The sequence below is a fragment of the Cupressus sempervirens genome, chromosome 11 (assembly GCF_028749045.1).
Source record: "Cupressus sempervirens isolate cs-2001-9-10 chromosome 11, ASM2874904v1, whole genome shotgun sequence".
Taxonomy (NCBI): domain Eukaryota; kingdom Viridiplantae; phylum Streptophyta; class Pinopsida; order Cupressales; family Cupressaceae; genus Cupressus; species Cupressus sempervirens.
Window position 1 is genome coordinate 113,817,389 of NC_143128.1, and position 18,106 is coordinate 113,835,494.

General features: G+C 33.8%; 1 protein-coding gene across 4 annotated transcripts in view; it reads right to left on the reverse strand.

The window, feature by feature from the left end:
- The window catches only part of LOC149528490 (uncharacterized), a 244,672-nt gene that overhangs the window by 72,954 nt on the left and 153,612 nt on the right, over window positions 1-18,106 (reverse strand). For all 4 annotated transcript variants that reach the window (XR_016358971.1, XR_016358970.1, XM_089810825.1 and 1 more), the window contains exons 8-9: window positions 8,061-8,144; window positions 7,292-7,417 (exon numbers count right to left, since the gene is read on the reverse strand). Coding sequence is in view for 2 of the 4 variants with exons in the window: in XM_089810825.1 (XP_089666951.1) it covers window positions 7,292-7,417; window positions 8,061-8,144 (210 nt within the window). In the remaining 2 variants the exon portion in view is untranslated. The remainder of the gene's footprint in view (window positions 1-7,291; window positions 7,418-8,060; window positions 8,145-18,106) is intronic.

Genomic DNA, 18,106 nt, shown 5'->3' on the forward strand with positions numbered 1-18,106 from the left:
ATTATAAAATTACCCGAAAAATATGGGATAAACTACATAGTGTTAAGTAACTTTTGACTAGAGCGATTAAAGAATTTCAAAAAAAAAGTTAAAATTTTAGGGGGGCCACACTTTGTACTGTGTTATGTTTTTTTGGAATAAACAGTACCACTTTTTGTGGTCGCCTTTTTTGAGGACCTAAAACTAAACCATTTTGAAACAAAATTAGTAATTTATAAACTAGATTTAAAGGACTACGACTTTTTTTTTTTTCATATCTTCAAATTTTGAGCATAACTATCTTCAAATTCTTGTTGAAGTTCAAAATTTGTAGATTTCAGGAAAAAGTTGTCCACTTGTACCCCCCTTTTGGCACCACAACTTTGTGCACTTACTCTAGGGGCATTAAGTAATTCAGTGCCTATCTCCCTCTCTTGGCTTATTGGGTTCCTCTACTTTGTGATTCTGCACCCTCTTAGTAAATTGTTGAAGAACTTGTTGCCTTCTTCTTTCCCTCTCGATTTGTGCTCTTTCTTCCTCAATATGTACGAGGTTCCTTGCCAAAAGCCGAGGAATCTGTCCTAGGAGATCATGCACCCCCAATGGCATGGAGAATTCATCACATACCGTGCTCTCAGGAACCATCCTCTCACAGGCTTCCTTTTGCACGTACTGCTCGACCGCAACTTCCCACGCTGTCACTAAGTCGCGTGTCAACTAATCCTCCCTAGTTATTTCTTCCTCCTCTCCGTCGCTATTAGTAATTTGGATGCAAGGTATAAATGGTCTTCCCATTAGTCCATCCTGTCTAGCACAATACCTCCAAATCCGAACTTAGGCAACGGCGCCAAAAATGTAGAGTAGAATTACCAACCAGATCTCAAATACAGAACTATGTTAACCACATAGGACAGTTCAATTTGTACACAAGAAGTAAAACCTCATAGATACTATTCTTACCATACTAATGATAGGCAAGGAAATGATCTTTCTTTATTGATACCAAAAACCACATAGGTACATTACCAATGTTCCAAATATTTATAGACAGGTTGGTCAGTTGGAAGCCAACCGACGCATCTCCTCACCACCTAACTACCCAACCCGATTAGTTTAACAAGTACTAAACATAACAAGTATTTTATTCCGACTACATAATTGTCAAAATTATCTAGAGATACCCTACAAAAGAAACTTTGAGAAAGAGATTCAAAGATAATAATGAAAGTATGTGCACTGATTGATTTTTCATAACATATGTTAGCATCAATGTCAAAGGGGGAGATTGTTGAATATTGATAAAGATTCCTAATGAAATTGTTGCTTCTTTCTGTTGTTTTCCATTTGGCATTAATCTTTTGTCATTAATATCACCATATATGTTAGAAAGAAAATGTTCTTGACTTGATATGTGCAATTGATCATTTCGGTGAAAACGCAATATTAAGGATGAGGACATGCATTGATCAGATTATGTTCTACGATGTGTTGAGATGATAAGTATGCCATCGCAGGTATTCATGTTTTCATTTGAGGATATTTCAATGACTTTATCAAAGATTTGTTACAAGAAAAATTCTTGTAAATGGATATGTACAATGGTACGGTATTTTCTTCGAAAAGATTTGGTAGAGTCAAATCTTAGTATGGTGAAGCTAGTGATGTTATTCAAACATGGATATGCATTCATTGCTAGATTTGTTTGTTGATTGAAGAGAAGAAAAATAGATTATTCTTTGGACAGAAGATAGTGAAGTATTTCTTGGCCAACTCAGTCAAGAAATGTGTTGCTTTGATTAATGATCTTAATTATTGTTGTGGAGTGTTGATTAATTTTTGTATGTAATATGGATGTGTCCTAATTTGCATGAATGATAATTGTATTGGTTGATGTGATCTTTTTTGAATTAACGACTCTTATTAGGTCGACCTAACGAAGAGTTATGGACTTGTATTTAGGAAGGGGTGAATTAATTGTGTTATGGTTCTGATGCAAATCAAAGATTACAAGCATCGATCTGATGAAGCGTTGTGATACAGAGGAAAGCCACTAATCATATATTAGAGACCTTGAGAAGAGGTATAAGTGGATTCTAATAGAGTTGATGCACTTCATTAGAACTGTATTTGTTGCAAACGTAAATGGCAGAATACTTGACTTATTAATTAGAGATCAAAATGATCTATATATATAAAGAGAAGAGTCGAATAGAATAGAAACATTCTATTCTAGACTACACCTAAATATTAGAAACATTCTAATATTTACAGAGATATAATAAGATACAATAGTGAGCATTAAAAAGACACATAAAGATTATTCTAATACACCCCCTTAATGCTCAATCTATTTACTACACCAATAGATCCCCTGAAATTAACAAACTTGTCAAGACCAAGGGGTTTTGTGAAAATATTTGCTAGTTGCTCTGAGGTAGGGACATAGAGTAACTGAATAGATCCATCTTCTACTAACTGTCAAATGTAATAGCAATGAAGCTCTATGTGCTTGGTTCGTTCATGAAACAATGGGTTCTTGGCAAGTTTGAGTACTCCCTGATTGTCTAAAAACAAAGAAGTCGGACCTACTTGAGGAATATGCATATCTGCAAGCATCTGACGAAGCCAAACTGCTTCACAAGCTGCCTTGACAGGTCCTCTATATTTTGCTTCCGTAGAGGAGAGTGCATGTGCCTGTTGCTTCTTACTGGTCCAGGTAACTACTACAGATCCGATACTGAACACATAGCTAGAAGTAGATTTCTTGTCATCAACTGAGCCAGCCCAATCGGAATCAGTGAATCCACTGAGCTGAGGAGCAGTACTTCTTGTGTAAAGAAGACAATAATCTGAAGTACCATGTACATAGCGTAACACACGTTTTGCTACAATCGAATGATCAGTCTTGGGATTCGTCATGAACCGTGAGATGTAGCTAACTGCAAAACTGAGATCAGGTCTAGTAGTAGTAAGGTAGATGAGACTACCTACTAGCTGCCTAAAGAGTGTTTCATCTACAGGAGGAGAATCAGATTGTGCAGGCAATTTCAGACCAGTCTCCATAGGAGTGGAGGTAGGTTTGCAATCCTGCATTCAAAACCTGTCAAGCAAATTTCTAGCATTCTTGGACAGAGACAAAAAAATACTGTTGTCAGTCTGCCAAACCTCAATACCTAAACAAGAGTGAAGCAATCCGAGATCTATCATATCAAAAGTTCTGCATAGATCTTGTTTGATTTCTGAAATCAAATGTTCTGAACTCCCAGTAATCATCAAATCATCCACATAGACAACAAGAAAAAGAATATCATTACCAGAGTGTTTAATATACAGATTACTGTCTCACGGGCTACGCTAAAATCCCTAAGCAACCAAGTACTGATCAATCTTTATGTACCAAGCCCGAGAAGCCTATTTAAGACCATAGAGGGCCTTATGGAGTCTACATACTTTTGGTTCTGAACCGGCAACCTTGAAACCTAGGGGCTACGTCATGTAGACTTCTTCCTACAATTCACCATTGAGAAAAGCACTCTTCACATCCATCTAATGAACTTTCCAACCATATTGAGCCGCAATGGCAAGAAGAATGCGAATAGTGCTCATCTTGGCTGTCGGAGCAAGGTTATCCTCATAGTCAATGCCTTCGCATTGGGTGAATCCTCGAGTAACAAGTCTGGCTTTGTATTTGTCCAAGGTACCATCTGCATAGTACTTGACCTTACAGACCCATTTATAGCTAATGGGTTTCTTCCCAGGAGAGAGATCTAAAAGAACCCAGGTGTGATTCTTTTGAAGACTTTGAAGCTCAGCATCCATTGCCTATTCCCATTCTGGAATTCCTTTGGCCTCTGCATATGTCTGGGGCTCAGAGATACTATGGATATTGGCCATAAGAGCATCATTAACTGTGCTGTGCTGAATGCTCTTATTTCTGGAGGTTCTACCCTTAATGAGTTCATCAAGACAAAGATCACTAATTGTTTGAGCCCACCATTTTGGCCGAAGAGTAGAGGAGCCAATATCAGATGCTGTCGGAATAGCTAGATGAGGAGGAGCAGGAGCTATATTATTTGGAGGTGGTTGAGGTGGTGTATTAGTAGCATCAGATGACTCATATAAAATAGTACCCAAGTCAGAGATTGTTGAAGACTGAATCTCGAAATGTGGCAGAGAGGCTGAGAGCTGAAATGGTCTGAGTCCCTCATCAAACACAACATCATGACTAAAGATTAAACGATCAATGTTTACATCAATCAGTCTGTAGGCCTTATGTGTGTGACTGTATCCTATAAACATGAGTTTCTGGCTTTTGGAATCCAACTTAGTGCATTTGGCATCAAGAATCCATACATATGCTAGAGAGCCAAAAACTTTCAAATGGTTGATCCTAGGTTTACGACCAGCCTAGGTTTCCTCAAGAGTCTTATGGTTAACAGCAAAAGTGGGTGACCAGTTAAGAAGGTAGACAGCTATAGATACTGCTTCTGCCCAATATTTTCTGGGAACATTTCTATGTTCTAGCATAGCTCTAGCTATTTCTGTGATGGTACAATTTCGATGCTCTACAACACGTTTTTGCTAAGGGGTGTGAGGTGTGGTGAACTGATGTCTAATGCCATGAGTAGTACAGAAGATAGAGAAAGCAGAAGAACAAAATTCCCCCTCATTATCGGTCCTAAGAGTACGGATGGGGGAACCAAACTTTTTTTCTACTAGGGCTTTAAATTGCTGAAATACAAGAAAAGCATCTGATTTTTTCTTAAGAAAATATACCCACATTTTGCGACTAAAATCATCCACAAAGAGTAAGAAGTACATGTTCCCAGTAACAGGAGTATTCATAGGACCACATACATTAGCGTGCACCATGATTCACCATCCTTAAATGGTGTCCTATGTTGCTTCCCCACTTGACAAGCTTTGCAAACGTGATGGTTTTGGGTCTAGATATCAAGTAGGTCATGGACTAAATTATCCTGAGCAAGTTGTGCTAGATATTGAATGTTCAGGTGACCGTATCGCTAATGCTAGAGGCTACTAAGAACGGATGATATTGCAATGAAGGCACGCTCAAGGGAATCGCCTGAATGTACAAGCCTATAAATACCATGATCCTCAAGACCGTCAGCAAGTGTAGTGCGAGAATCATGATCAATAATCAAACACTTATTTCCACAAAAAATGACATCCGACTAAGGGGAGTGTTTCATAATCTGACTAATAGACGAAAGATTATGTTTCATGCCAGGAACATAACATACATTGAGGAACATGAGTCTTCTTCCTCTAGACTAAATCTGAACATTGCCCTTGCCGACAATCTTGTATTCTTCGCTGCCTCCAAAGATTACTGACTTAGAATAGGGAGTGAATTCAACAAACCAATCACACCTGTGAGTGAAATGTCAAGAGGCACCGGAATCTATATACCAGGTAGAAGATTTCACATGATCTATAGGTATGCTGGCCATAAAGGCATGGTAGATAGATTCCTTCTACTTTGAATGTTGGGCAGCATCGGCTTGCTTTTTAATTGAGTTCAACTTCTAATGCTCATAATATGTGAATATCTCAGTTGGCACAAACTTCAACATGAGAAAATGAAAGACCTAGAAAAATCGGAGTACCCAAAAGAGAGCTCGAAAACCCCATAAATAATATGCTGTCGAAATCTAGATCTATTGGCTTGAAAATCGAGGCACGAAAAACAAGGAACCCACAAAAAACTAATGAAGACCCATTTGAGATCTCGAAAAACCCACCAAGAATATGTGATCAGAAAAAATTTCTGACCCCAAAAAATTAGGGTTTTGGGAAAAAAATCAGGCGGCGGCATGGAGATCAAATCTGCAACAAAATGGCGATTTTGCAATGGCAGGTGGCTGATTTTTCTACTAAGGTCATTCTTTCACCGACATTGCTAGAGCTTGAAGATTCATCACCAAAGAATGGAGATTCGAGACCCAAAAATGATGGTTTATCAGGCGCACGATAGCAGAAAATCGTCTGTGAAAAATGACTTCAAAAAATGATGATGGCTTCAAAATCTAGGTCATGGTCACATGCCAAAGACAGTAGAAGTCCATGGTTTACTCCAAAGACGTTGTACACTAGTGGATCCTTCTTAAAATTGCAATTTCAGTTGGATTTTTCACAAAACACATTTTTCTGTATTCGGATTTTTGCACAAAAAAAGTGATTTTATGCATTCAGATTTCTCAAAACAGAAACCTTAAATGGGTTGTAGAGAAATGGATTTGTCAAAAAAAAATTATTGGCTCTAATACCATGTTACAAACATAAATGGCAGAATACTTGACTTATTAATCATAGATCAAAATGATCTATATATACAAAGAGGAGAGTCGAATAGAATAGAAACATCTATTCTAGACTACACCTAAATATTAGAAACATTCTAATATTTAGAGAGATATAATAAGATACAATAGTGAGCATTAAAAAGAAACATAAAGATTATTCTAATAGTATTGGCATAGTTGATGCTATCAATTAGTTCTCTGATTCAATGAATTGTTGTCCACAAAGGATTGTAGTCCAAATCAGGGTTATCACGCTTGTTGTATTTAAGCAGTTAGCTCTAGGTGAGTGCCTGAATGAATGTGCATTTCCCATCAATCTTTAACAGAATTCATATGTGCTAGTACATTATCTAGTGGGTTCAATCTCCATCATGGTTTTCCCCTTAACAAATTTTCCATGTCAGACCTGGTGTTATATGTTTTGGTATTATTCCTTGTTCATTGCCCTTAATTATTCAGATCTATATAATGGAGAATAGTTTAAGGTTTTAAGATTACCACAATTGATTCAGCCACCCCCTCTCTTAATTGTGTATTGTGCATTGTTATTCATAACAAAAACATTTGAATTGTTTAAAACTTTTTCTTGTTGAAGTAAATACAAAATACATGGCTTGAAAAAATTTCACTTAGTGCTTCAAAGCTATCAATTCAAATAAGTTGCCAAAAATAATTATCCAAAGTGATAATGACAACATCAACAACAACAATAAAATAAACATGTTTTATTAGAAACAATTTCTAACAGTTCTCCAAACAAGGTGATTTCCTACTTTTAGAAAAGAGTAACCAATTTTCACAAACTTATTAACGAAAGGAAAAAGAAAATTTCAAGAGCAGTTAGACTTTGTCAATTTTACATAATAATTTTGTAAACTCTCATCGAAGAATGGAGTATACTCTATACTCAAAGGAAAAAATGACAAAATTTTTTTAAAACTAATATATGGAAAATGAGCTAGCAAAATTTTGAGTATGATACTTACTCATAAAATTGATAATTTCTTCAATAACAGAAACTCCTCGGCTGAGAAGCTCACTTAAGGACACTCCTATGGTGCTCATGCCCGCACAAACCATTTCTCCCTTGAAGCTATGACCACTAGGTCCACCTAATTTGAAAAGTGAAATGAATTTCAGGCTTCATGAACAAAAGTAAATAGTATTAAAGTTATATAATACATGGATATGGATGCAGGTAAAACCCCCATGATTTTCAAATATCAACATAAAACAAATCAAAAATTGTTGATGCTTGGTAGCTTCATTTGGATAAACTATGAGACTAAAGTGCACATACATACATACATACATACATATATATATATATACGAGATATTATATTATTAAATAATCTTTTTTTATTATATTAATTAGATAATAATGGATAGACATGTCTCCCTGTGTCTCCTCCTTAATATAAATAAGGGTGATATTGCTGCCATTGGAAAACATATACTTTACCAACAATGCAATTACATTTACAGCAATCCTCAGGAAAATCAACAAAAATCAAATCAGAAATTCATGATACAAGTACAAATGTGCAGAAATATGAGCAGATTCTAATATCTTTTTGCTCAAAAATTAGAACCTTAGAAATATGATTAAACAAAATCCAAATAAAGATGAGGGCTCCTACTATTCATTTAAGGCACTAGCATATGGTTCGATATTTTCAGTAAATGTCCACATATCATTGTGTTGTCTATTAATATCGTAAACAAAAAAAAAGAAAACACAAAAACATCTTACCCAGTTTTATGGGCAGAACCTTGAAACTCTTACGCAAAATATCTGTTGTTGTCATGCCTGAAATGTCAAGCATCTTATTCTTCACTGCAAAAGATGGCCAAACACAATTAATAAAGTACATAATTATAGACGAGAATATAATCTAGAACTTAAGAAAGAGATTTGCTGATTCATGGTAATACATGAACCATCTAAAACATTCAAATCTCACACATGATATAAATAAATGCCTTCCAACAGAAGAAGTTTTTGGTTCGGAATAGGAGCAAGAGGGTGGAGAGTTGATGTGGAAGACAAAAGGTCATCCTCCATTGCTCTCCTTTCTGCTCCTTGGTTTTGCTTCTCTTTGTGTGCTTTATCATTCTCGTTATGTTTTGTGTTATTGGTGTTTGGTAATTAGTGATGATTTCAAAGTGTGCAAATGTTAATTTTAAAGAATGTTTAGGCTCAGTTCTCAGACTCTGTTCCTTGTTTGTTGAGTGTCTTTTAACCAATTAATTCTTCTTAGCCCCATGTTTACCAGCCAGTGCACCCTCATAAAAAATGTAAGTGATATTTTGAGGTGAGTAGAGAAGCAGCAAAAATTTTGAAAGAACTCATCCTCCCATCATAAATGGAGGTTGAAACTAAATGAAATAAACTTCCAGATGCCAATGATGATTCTAAAACCTTTAAGGAAGCTCTATTGAGAAGACTTAAGTTACAGCAGGTGTGAATTTTCATCCTCCCATCATAAAAGGAGGTTGAAATTGAAGGAAATAAACTTTCAGGTGGCAATGATGATTCTGAAACCTATAAGGAAGCTCTAATGAGAAGACTGAAGCTACAGAAAGTGCAAATTTTGTGGCAGCACCCAATCAAGGGACCAATCAAGCACATGGGCTAAAATAGAAGCCAAGGCAAGCATCTGTCCATGTTATCCTTCACTCCTAAGTCACGATGGTTAGTCTCTTCTTTGTTTTCCTTATTCCAAAGGCCTTGCCCTTACAGCAACTTTTTGATGATTTGTTTGCCTCTATGTTGTGCAAGGAAACTGGTATTTATGGTACATTTGGCAGAATGCTACAAAAGGGTTTTGTTTTATTTATAAACAACAATATGTAGAAGTCATTTCTAAGATTTCTTGGAAAGTCGACCACTCTACATTCAAAGCCTTTGCATGAGTTCCATAATGAATCTAGAGAATTTTATGTTGAAGTCATTTCCAAACTGGATTAAAGTCTGTAAACTTCCTCTTCATGTGTGGTTTTTGTTACCACAACTCTTTGAACCATTGCAGCAAGCCATTAAGATGGATGATACTAGGTCCTCTTTATCTTGTGAATGCAAGACTCTTAATTTTGCTAAAGCCCGCATGTATGTAAATACATATTCTGGCTTTAAACTACATCTGATATAAGATGCATAGTCTCACAATTAACATATTCATTTATCATTTGCCTATTACATGCCTTAGTGGACCTATACTAGAAATAATATTTAATTTCTTGTGAATTTCTTTCCTGGCCTATATTTTAGTTTTCTATTTTCTTTAGAATTTAATATTTCTTTGGTGTCTTACATGCCTTGTCATTTGTATCATACGAGGCTACGCTTTTTGTATATACCTTAATTTATTGTTTATTTTTCTCATTAAATATTGGAGTATTATCATATTATTTTTAATTCTCTATTCTTACCTCTTTCCACTAGACCAAACCTCATAGCACATTCACAATCACCTCTCTCCCTCATTGCTCATTCTTTTAGTCTGTCTAGGTCTGCATCAAAATCCATTTAATACTTGTATGCTCTCTACCATTCTTATCATGGATTACTTAATGTGATCCAAAATATTAATGCAAAAATATTCAAGTAATCAAATCTAGAAGAAGCAACAGACAATCTCGGGGATTGTGGAAAACTACTAAGATTGCATGAGGAGAAATTCAAGTAAGAGAATGCAAATGAAGGGAATGCACATGAGGATGAGGCCCAGAGTGTTAATTCTTCATAATAGAAGGCAATCCTACATATATCTGTGATTAGAGTAGCACAAGCATCTTAGGCGAAGCTTCTTTGGGTGCCTAGAAAGATATTAGTAGTTGCAATATCTCCTTTTGTAATCCTCTTGACTTATTTGTTCTGACAAGCCACTCCAATGGTGAGCCCAACTTAATTATTTGTTTGGGCTATGCCAACACCAAGTATAACCTGTTAGTTCCCAAAACCACAGATTGGAAATCCAAGAGCTTGCCAATTCTCCAACAGGATTCCACAATCAGTTCTGGCCAACAAACATGAATACTTCAAGCTTCGCTACTCCTAGGTGGGTAAACTTTCACTCCAAACTTGACTATCTAATCCGAAGCTTTTCTATAGCAAATTTGAACTTTGTGAGTTTTCCAATTGACAAGGTGCTCAAACTCGACCAAAATGAAATTAAATGTTGAGTGCTTAAAATGGTTGAATGTTGAATGTTTGAATTAATTAAATGTTTTGTATAATGTTATCAATAATTGATTTGATGTTTGCAAGAATGAAGTATATAAATTTCTAACTTTGAGTATTAGATCCAATAACTACAATTCAATGACTTTAAAAGACCAGTGCCTTTCCTTATTCAAGCAATAGAGTCAACTACAAAAAGGATTATTACGTACAAATTTATAAAATTCTATGCACTTATACCGTCAACTATTTAATAATCAAGATGCGATAGATCAAATATATATGCAATCTTCAATTAGTCAAGATTGAACTTAAATTCCTATGGTAGGGAGACAAATCGGACACAGCTATGAAAACAATTTGATATTTCACTATATCTATGATGATCACATTTAAGATGCTAAATGACCGTGTCCACTTATCTGACATTCAAATTGTTTATAGAATTTTAAAATGATTATAAAAGACAATTCCAAGTGCAATTTAATTCTCTATGCCTTAAATTTAAACAAAAGGCTTTTAATTTATTAATTAAAATATTATATTTGAATTTTATATTACAAAGTCATATTTTTGCTCCTTATTCTTTCTTACAAGTGAATGTAAATTATAACGTCTTTTCTTTGAATTCCTTCCATCCTTGTTAAACTAAGAGGCTTTCTATAGTGGAAGCATTCATCGATGTAAACTTTCTAGCATTTATAAGAAAAAATTGACAGTCATTTTATTGTCATGTATATTTAAATGGCAAATAAATCATATTAATAATATTAAACATTAATATTTAATTAATTTTGTAATTGAAACAAGAACTGGCCATTTTTATCATCCTTGTTAGCTATTATTGCATTACAAAAAAAATTATTTGATCAGTAAATGGCCGAAGCCTAAATTAATTATTGTTATTTATTGATTAATTATTTTTATGTGTTAAGTGAATTCGAACCCAAGACCTCCCACATGAGAGTCTCACAGGTTACCATTGTGTTGTAGGCTCTTGCCTATATTATTGCATTCCAGAATTAATAAGAACTAAATTCTATTTTTTTATCTATTTGTTATCTATATATTCAATTAGTAATTCTATGATGTTTCTATTATTATATTATTTAAAATAACTTAAAACTTTTAGTATAAAATTATGTTTTTTATTGGAATAGAATGAATATCTTCGCTAAATATAAAAAAATGATTTGGATTTTGGGTAAATAGTAAATTGTGAAATCTAATAGATATAATAGTATTTTAGATGTCATAAAGATTTTTTATTTTTTTTAAATACTAGAAAGTGAAACAACCAAATTAGAAAAATCTCATCCATCAATTTTGATTCTTTTTTCTTTTTTTCTCCTATCTATTTGTTACGATTATATTGAATTATTAATTCTATGATATTTCTATTATTTAATTATTCAAAATAAATTTAACAAATTCATATAAAATTATATTTTTCATTTCTATCTATTTGTTATGATTATCTCTAATATTAATGCCGAAAAGCATTCTACAATGGCAGAATGGGGGAGTGAGATGGTGTGATCGTGTTAATGTTAACTTTTACCCTTCTAGGTTAAATTTGACAACCATCTACATGTCAAAAGTTTAAATCTTATTATAAATAGAATATACTTTTAAAAACTAATATAGATATCTTAGATAAATCTATTTGAAGAAATGTTGATAGATATCCACTACAAAATAATTATAATTTAATTTAAAATATCTAAAAAAAAATTTATTTCCTTTATCTCTATTTATTTAATTTTTTAATAACTTGAGCTTTTTATTTTTATTTCTTAAAAAATGGATGATTTATTTCTTCAAATATTATAATTTAAAAGGATATTTTATGTGGTATTTACTAAATTATTTTTAAAAGTATATTCTATTTATAATAAGATTTAAACTTTTGACATGTAGATGGTTGTCAAATTTAACCTAGAAGAATAAAAATTAACATTAACACGTTCACGCCACCCACTCCCCCATTCTGCCATTGTAGAATGCCTATCGGCATTAATAATTTAATAAATACTACATAAAATATCAATTTAAATTATAATATTTGGACTATAATTATTTATAGTGGATATCTATCGGCATTTCTTTAGATAGATTTATTTAAAATATCTATACTAGTTTATTTTATTTAAAATAAATTAACTCTATATAATGCTTGATGAACTATTTATATTTCTAAACTTTACATCTTTTAAATTAGATTTTTGGCTTACTTTTTTTTTTTTAATTAAAATTTTAAGTATGCTAGTATATTTCAAAATATAAATAAGGTGCCTCTTTCCAAATAGACGCAACTCTTGATAATTAACTTTACTAACAAACTAAAATAATTAATTTAATATATTGACTTTTAACAGTATTTCTTTTAATTTTATTTCACTGTGGCTTTTTCTCATTTAAGTATATATTATATTCCTTAGCACTGGCGGGTTATTATCTGTATTCATGCCTGTGATTTTTCGTCTGTTTTATTGACGGCATCAGGGTATATTATGGATGCTAGGTATCTATCGTCATTTCTTTATTGGTGGCGAAATCTTTTTCTATATTTACTGGTTTATTGCCGTAGCATCAAGACTCTTAGAGCAAGTCCCCATGCTGTTGCTTGACTTAGTTTTTTTTAGCAGGCACTGCTCAAAATTTTTAGGAATAAAATATGGAGCAAGTGGCCTCATGCAAACTCAATTTTACTGCTTAGTTTTAAAGCACCCATTAATTTGGATATAAATTGTGATTAAAAACTTGGAGGGAAAATCTGATGGAAAATAAAAGAAAGAATTTGCGGAAAATAAAGGAGGGAAAGAATTTAGTGCAGCCATCTGTCCATATTTTCAATAAGCAGTAGCTGCTTATTTTCAGCCCCCCTTCTTTTCCATGACTTATTTTTATTTGCTAAAAAATAGGTGCTCTGTGAAAATAGGAAAAGATTCTAAAATATCCTTTTCCTCCAATTTTATTTTTCCATGGGAACACTTTATTGCGTAAATATAAGCAGAAATTTCACTTAAGCACCAGCATGGGGACATGAGGTTAGCATCGTATTATTTTTACTGACTAGCGTTTCATCTTGCAGATAATATGTATATTTTTTATTATTTATAGGATGTACCAAGGACATATTTTATGAGTATTTACGGGATGCAATATTTGAACAATATCAGAGGTCTTGTTCACCGTCATTTCTCCTGTACAGTGGCTTTCCTTCATCTATGGAGACATTTGGCGGTCCTATGTCTTTGCATACGCATAAACTATATTCTTCCCCATCTCATATTCTAAGACCTTCAATAAGCAAGGAGTACGTTCATTGTCTTGTGTTCACCTTTCCATATCCCTTCTGCAACTGTCACATAAAGACCCATTTGAATATCGATCAACATATGTGAGTAAATGCTCTGTGTGGCTAGTGTGAAGAATGGTCTGCAGTTGCTTTTCAACCATATCTGTATCAACAATTCTCTCTTGCCATTACAGAATTGTTTCTTAATTGTGGATCTTGGTTGTTTAATCCTTTCTTTCACATTCATTCATTTTTGATTGAAAATCTTACATTATGATGCTATCTTCTACAGGCCCTGTAACTCCTAAGCTGTCATTTCTTTGTCTACAAAATAGTTTCCTTCTTTTTTGTTTTCAAATCTCTAATCAATCTCTCTGCCACCAAGATCTTCTTCCAGTTAGGAGGAACTGAAAACGTAGATGGAATTATTGGACTCCAGCCATCACCATGAATTCCCGACTTTGCCTCTGGTCTGTGATATGTTCTCATCTCCAACATTGTTACTCAATTGGAGGCCCTGAATTTTGAAATAATTAGGGTTCCATCACAACCAAATTTCCTCTCAAGAAAGACTTTGAGAGTATTGTAAACAAATATTATGAAACATTGAAGAGATCCTCCTAATGGATTTGGAAGAGAGACGCAGAGGATAAACATGCAAAGTTAGGGAGTGCACAGCATGCGATGCAATGGGCAAAGATGTTCCATTCCACTCATGTTCCATTGGACTCTAAACTAAGGAAATGATGTGATCATGCACCTTGAGGGTAGTACAAGAGCAAGGTCACTCAAAGGAGATGTTGGTGCATACTCTAAGCACCAGGAAGATGACGCCTCTAAAATCAAATATGAGATACACACCAACCTAAAACTACATAGGCTAGACAACTAATCACATGGAAATAGGGAAGTATATGATGGTACTAGCCAACACCTTTTTCTCGAAGGAAAGATGCAAAACTAATATCATGCATGGAAAGGTGTCCATGAGCATTTGATCCATGTGCATTTATGAGATGGTGGAGAGCTCAAAGGGTCCAACTATAATCAATGGAAATCATATAAGGGCACTTTAATATCCAAGATCTTCAAGGCCTGTACTAAGGCAAAGTTTACATGTATAAGATGGGAACACTAATATGACCAATATATAAAACTGTGGAAATACATGTATCAAATAGAAATTTAGCAAGGAAAAATGTTGACATATTTACTTGAGGCAGAAATCAAATTTAGAAAACAAGAATATCTTCCTTTAATCTATGATAAGTTATAGATTCCCTAAAATAGAGAGATTCATTTTAAAGCAAACAAAAAGGCAAAGCAGTTACAAGTTTGCAATATCCATATATAGAAGATGATTTGGACCATAACAACACATTTGGGAAATACAAACAACAGTAGGAACTCCATAGAAGGTAACTTGGGTGTATTAAATGAATTTGACCTCTGTCAATGTTATTATGTTATATGCTAATAAAAGTGACATATTCAGAAAATGGCAAACATGTATTCACTACTTGCCAAGAAGTTTAGATAAAGAAAAAAAATCATGTTATACCAAGGAAGATTCTTGACTATTCAGTTTCTCTACTCATATCAGAAGATGACAAAGTCATCGAACTAAATAAACAAGCTGCCAGATGGAAAGCAAATCAGTTCATTAGCCTAACTGTTGAATTCTTGTCTTCCCAAGGTGTAATATTAATGATTCTACAGAAATGCAAGCAAAAATTTGCATATGCATCTAAAGGTTTAGCAAACATCACAGGAACTGTACATCAAAATTGTCAGTCTGAACAATATGTTTTGTAGAGTAAAAAGGCAATCATTGTATAATAAAAGAATTATTTTAACTTTCTTCTAAAACAATACCATGCTACTCCAGAGTTGATTCATTTTACTGTAACTTGCAAATGACGATTTTAAGAGAAGGATCGGTGCATCTTTTGTTGGAATTTCTATTCCCAAACAGTTCCCCTAGAGGATAGAATAACTTCTAGTATTACAGTAATTCTTTACTATATTTATTTCCTGTCAGTTCAGTTTTTTTATTGGTCATCCAACATGTTTAATTTCATTTTTAAGACAATGGCAATTGATCAAGACTGTTACATCACTATTTTCTCTTTAAAATAAAATGCTCTTTATAGCCGTTGTGAACTTCATGTGAAGTAAGTTGATTTGGTTAAGTTAGTTAATCATTATGGTTCATGTGAAATGGAAGTGTTGGTTATTCGTTATAAATTTATGGCATTTGGAATAATAGTTAATCATTATGATGTCATATGAAGGGGAAAAGGATAGCTAATATGAATACTTCTTAAAGTAAATTTTATTTGATTAAATGTTGAGAAATATGATATTACCACGGTAAAATTTCTTTCTTCTTGCAGGAACATGATGACGGGGGGAAGCATAGCCAGAAAAGGAAATGGCACAAGGGCGACACTTACCTTTGAGCTAACAGGTATGGGTCCTAAACCAACTTGGTCAAAGGAAAAACCAGACTAGGCAACAATGGGATACCAAGTAATCACCATGACCTAAGTTGGAATACATATTTATTTAGATGATAAAATAATTAAATGAAACAAAATTGTTACCTTTATATATTAATATGAACTTCAGAGCTTCTTTTGATAACTAATATGTCTTAATATAACAATATCATGGTACTTATATATACTTGTACATGTATGTACATATAAGACATACATGAGCATATACACCCACTTAAAATAAGACGTATATCCAAGATATGTATGCTTAGAATATCACATATATATACATATACATGTGCACCTACATATATGATTATAGACAGATATAGGGTGGTATCCTTATATTAACACCTTGTGAGTGGAATTATTATTTTCCAACCTTTGTCTATGTTTAAATTATATTTCATGTCATCGACCCTCTTTATTTTTCAGTGGCCTATTTAATATTCCTTTCCTTCTTTGGAATAGCCACATTTTCTATCGGCCTCTTTAGAGGCTCTTGAATGTAACTCTTACATTGCCACCTTCCTCATCTTGCTCAGAATCAAGCGTGCTCATGAGAGTAAGTAAAACAATTTTTCTCTTATGCGATTCAAATTTATCAGCAAAGGCATCTACATATGCTACCTTTCCAAATTCCCAATCTTGGTGATTGCCTTACAATCCACGCTCTGCAACTATAGTGATGTTGGTACACATATGAGTTTCATTTACACTAGCCATTGTTCTTACAAAAGTTTACACTCTTTGTGTTGTTGATTCATACTAGTCATTGGTTTTTTGTGCGTCGTTGATGCATTCATACTAGCCACTGTTATTATCTATGATACATTGAATAAGCCATTGGTTCACTTTTGAGATAGTATTCATTTTTGCCATTGTATCTCATCGGTGATTTGCATGTATAAGTGTCGTTAATATATCAACAAATTGAACCCATTTTGTGCCAAGGAGTTGTGCCAAGCATACCAATTCTTACCAGCATTGAGGGTGACTAGACCCCTATTGCAAGCCAAGTCGTACTTTCTTTCTACAAATTTATTTTTTTGAGTATAGGCACAACATTTTGGGCACCTAGCATGAGTAGTATTAATGTCATGGGCTTAGGGTAGAGCCAGATGGACTAGAATCCATGTTGATGAATTGTTCATTTTTGTTTAGCTATTTGCGATGAATTGTTCTTAGGAAAATAATTTGGATTGTTCGTTGTGTAAATACATCTTTCATATCAGAACTTAAATGGCTTGGAATAATACATGATGCAGAAGCATCTTGGGCTAACAAACAACTTTGCATCAACCAAAACTATTTTTTTTTCCAATACGTGTTTGTTGTTCTTGAAGTAGCCATTGTTGCTTTTGGTTTCAGGTTGTGCACAGTTGATATCATGTTGAGGACTTATCCTACATCCTTTTCCTAGGTACACATCATCTGATGTTTCATATTCTTCAAATTACGTATCGTGCTTTGTGGTCTCTATTTCCTACAGTTTTCATCCAGTGAGGCATGTTGTTTTTGTTATGCAATTTCCTATGCTGATGTGGTGTCTTGTGCAGTTGGGAGGCAACTCCCAACTCTTGCGTAGACATACCTTTAAGTGCATATGATCTTATGTTGTCCTTTGCTTAGGTTTTGGTTTATTCTTTTAAGATTGGACCTATAATATAATTAAATGCTTAACTAGCCGACTTGTGGCTTAGCTAGCTATATAAGAAGCTTGGTTAAATGTAGGAAGGGGAGCTAAGATTCATAGAGCATATTTTAGAATAGAAGATAGAAGATGTGAGCTTGGATTCTGATTTGTAATTCTT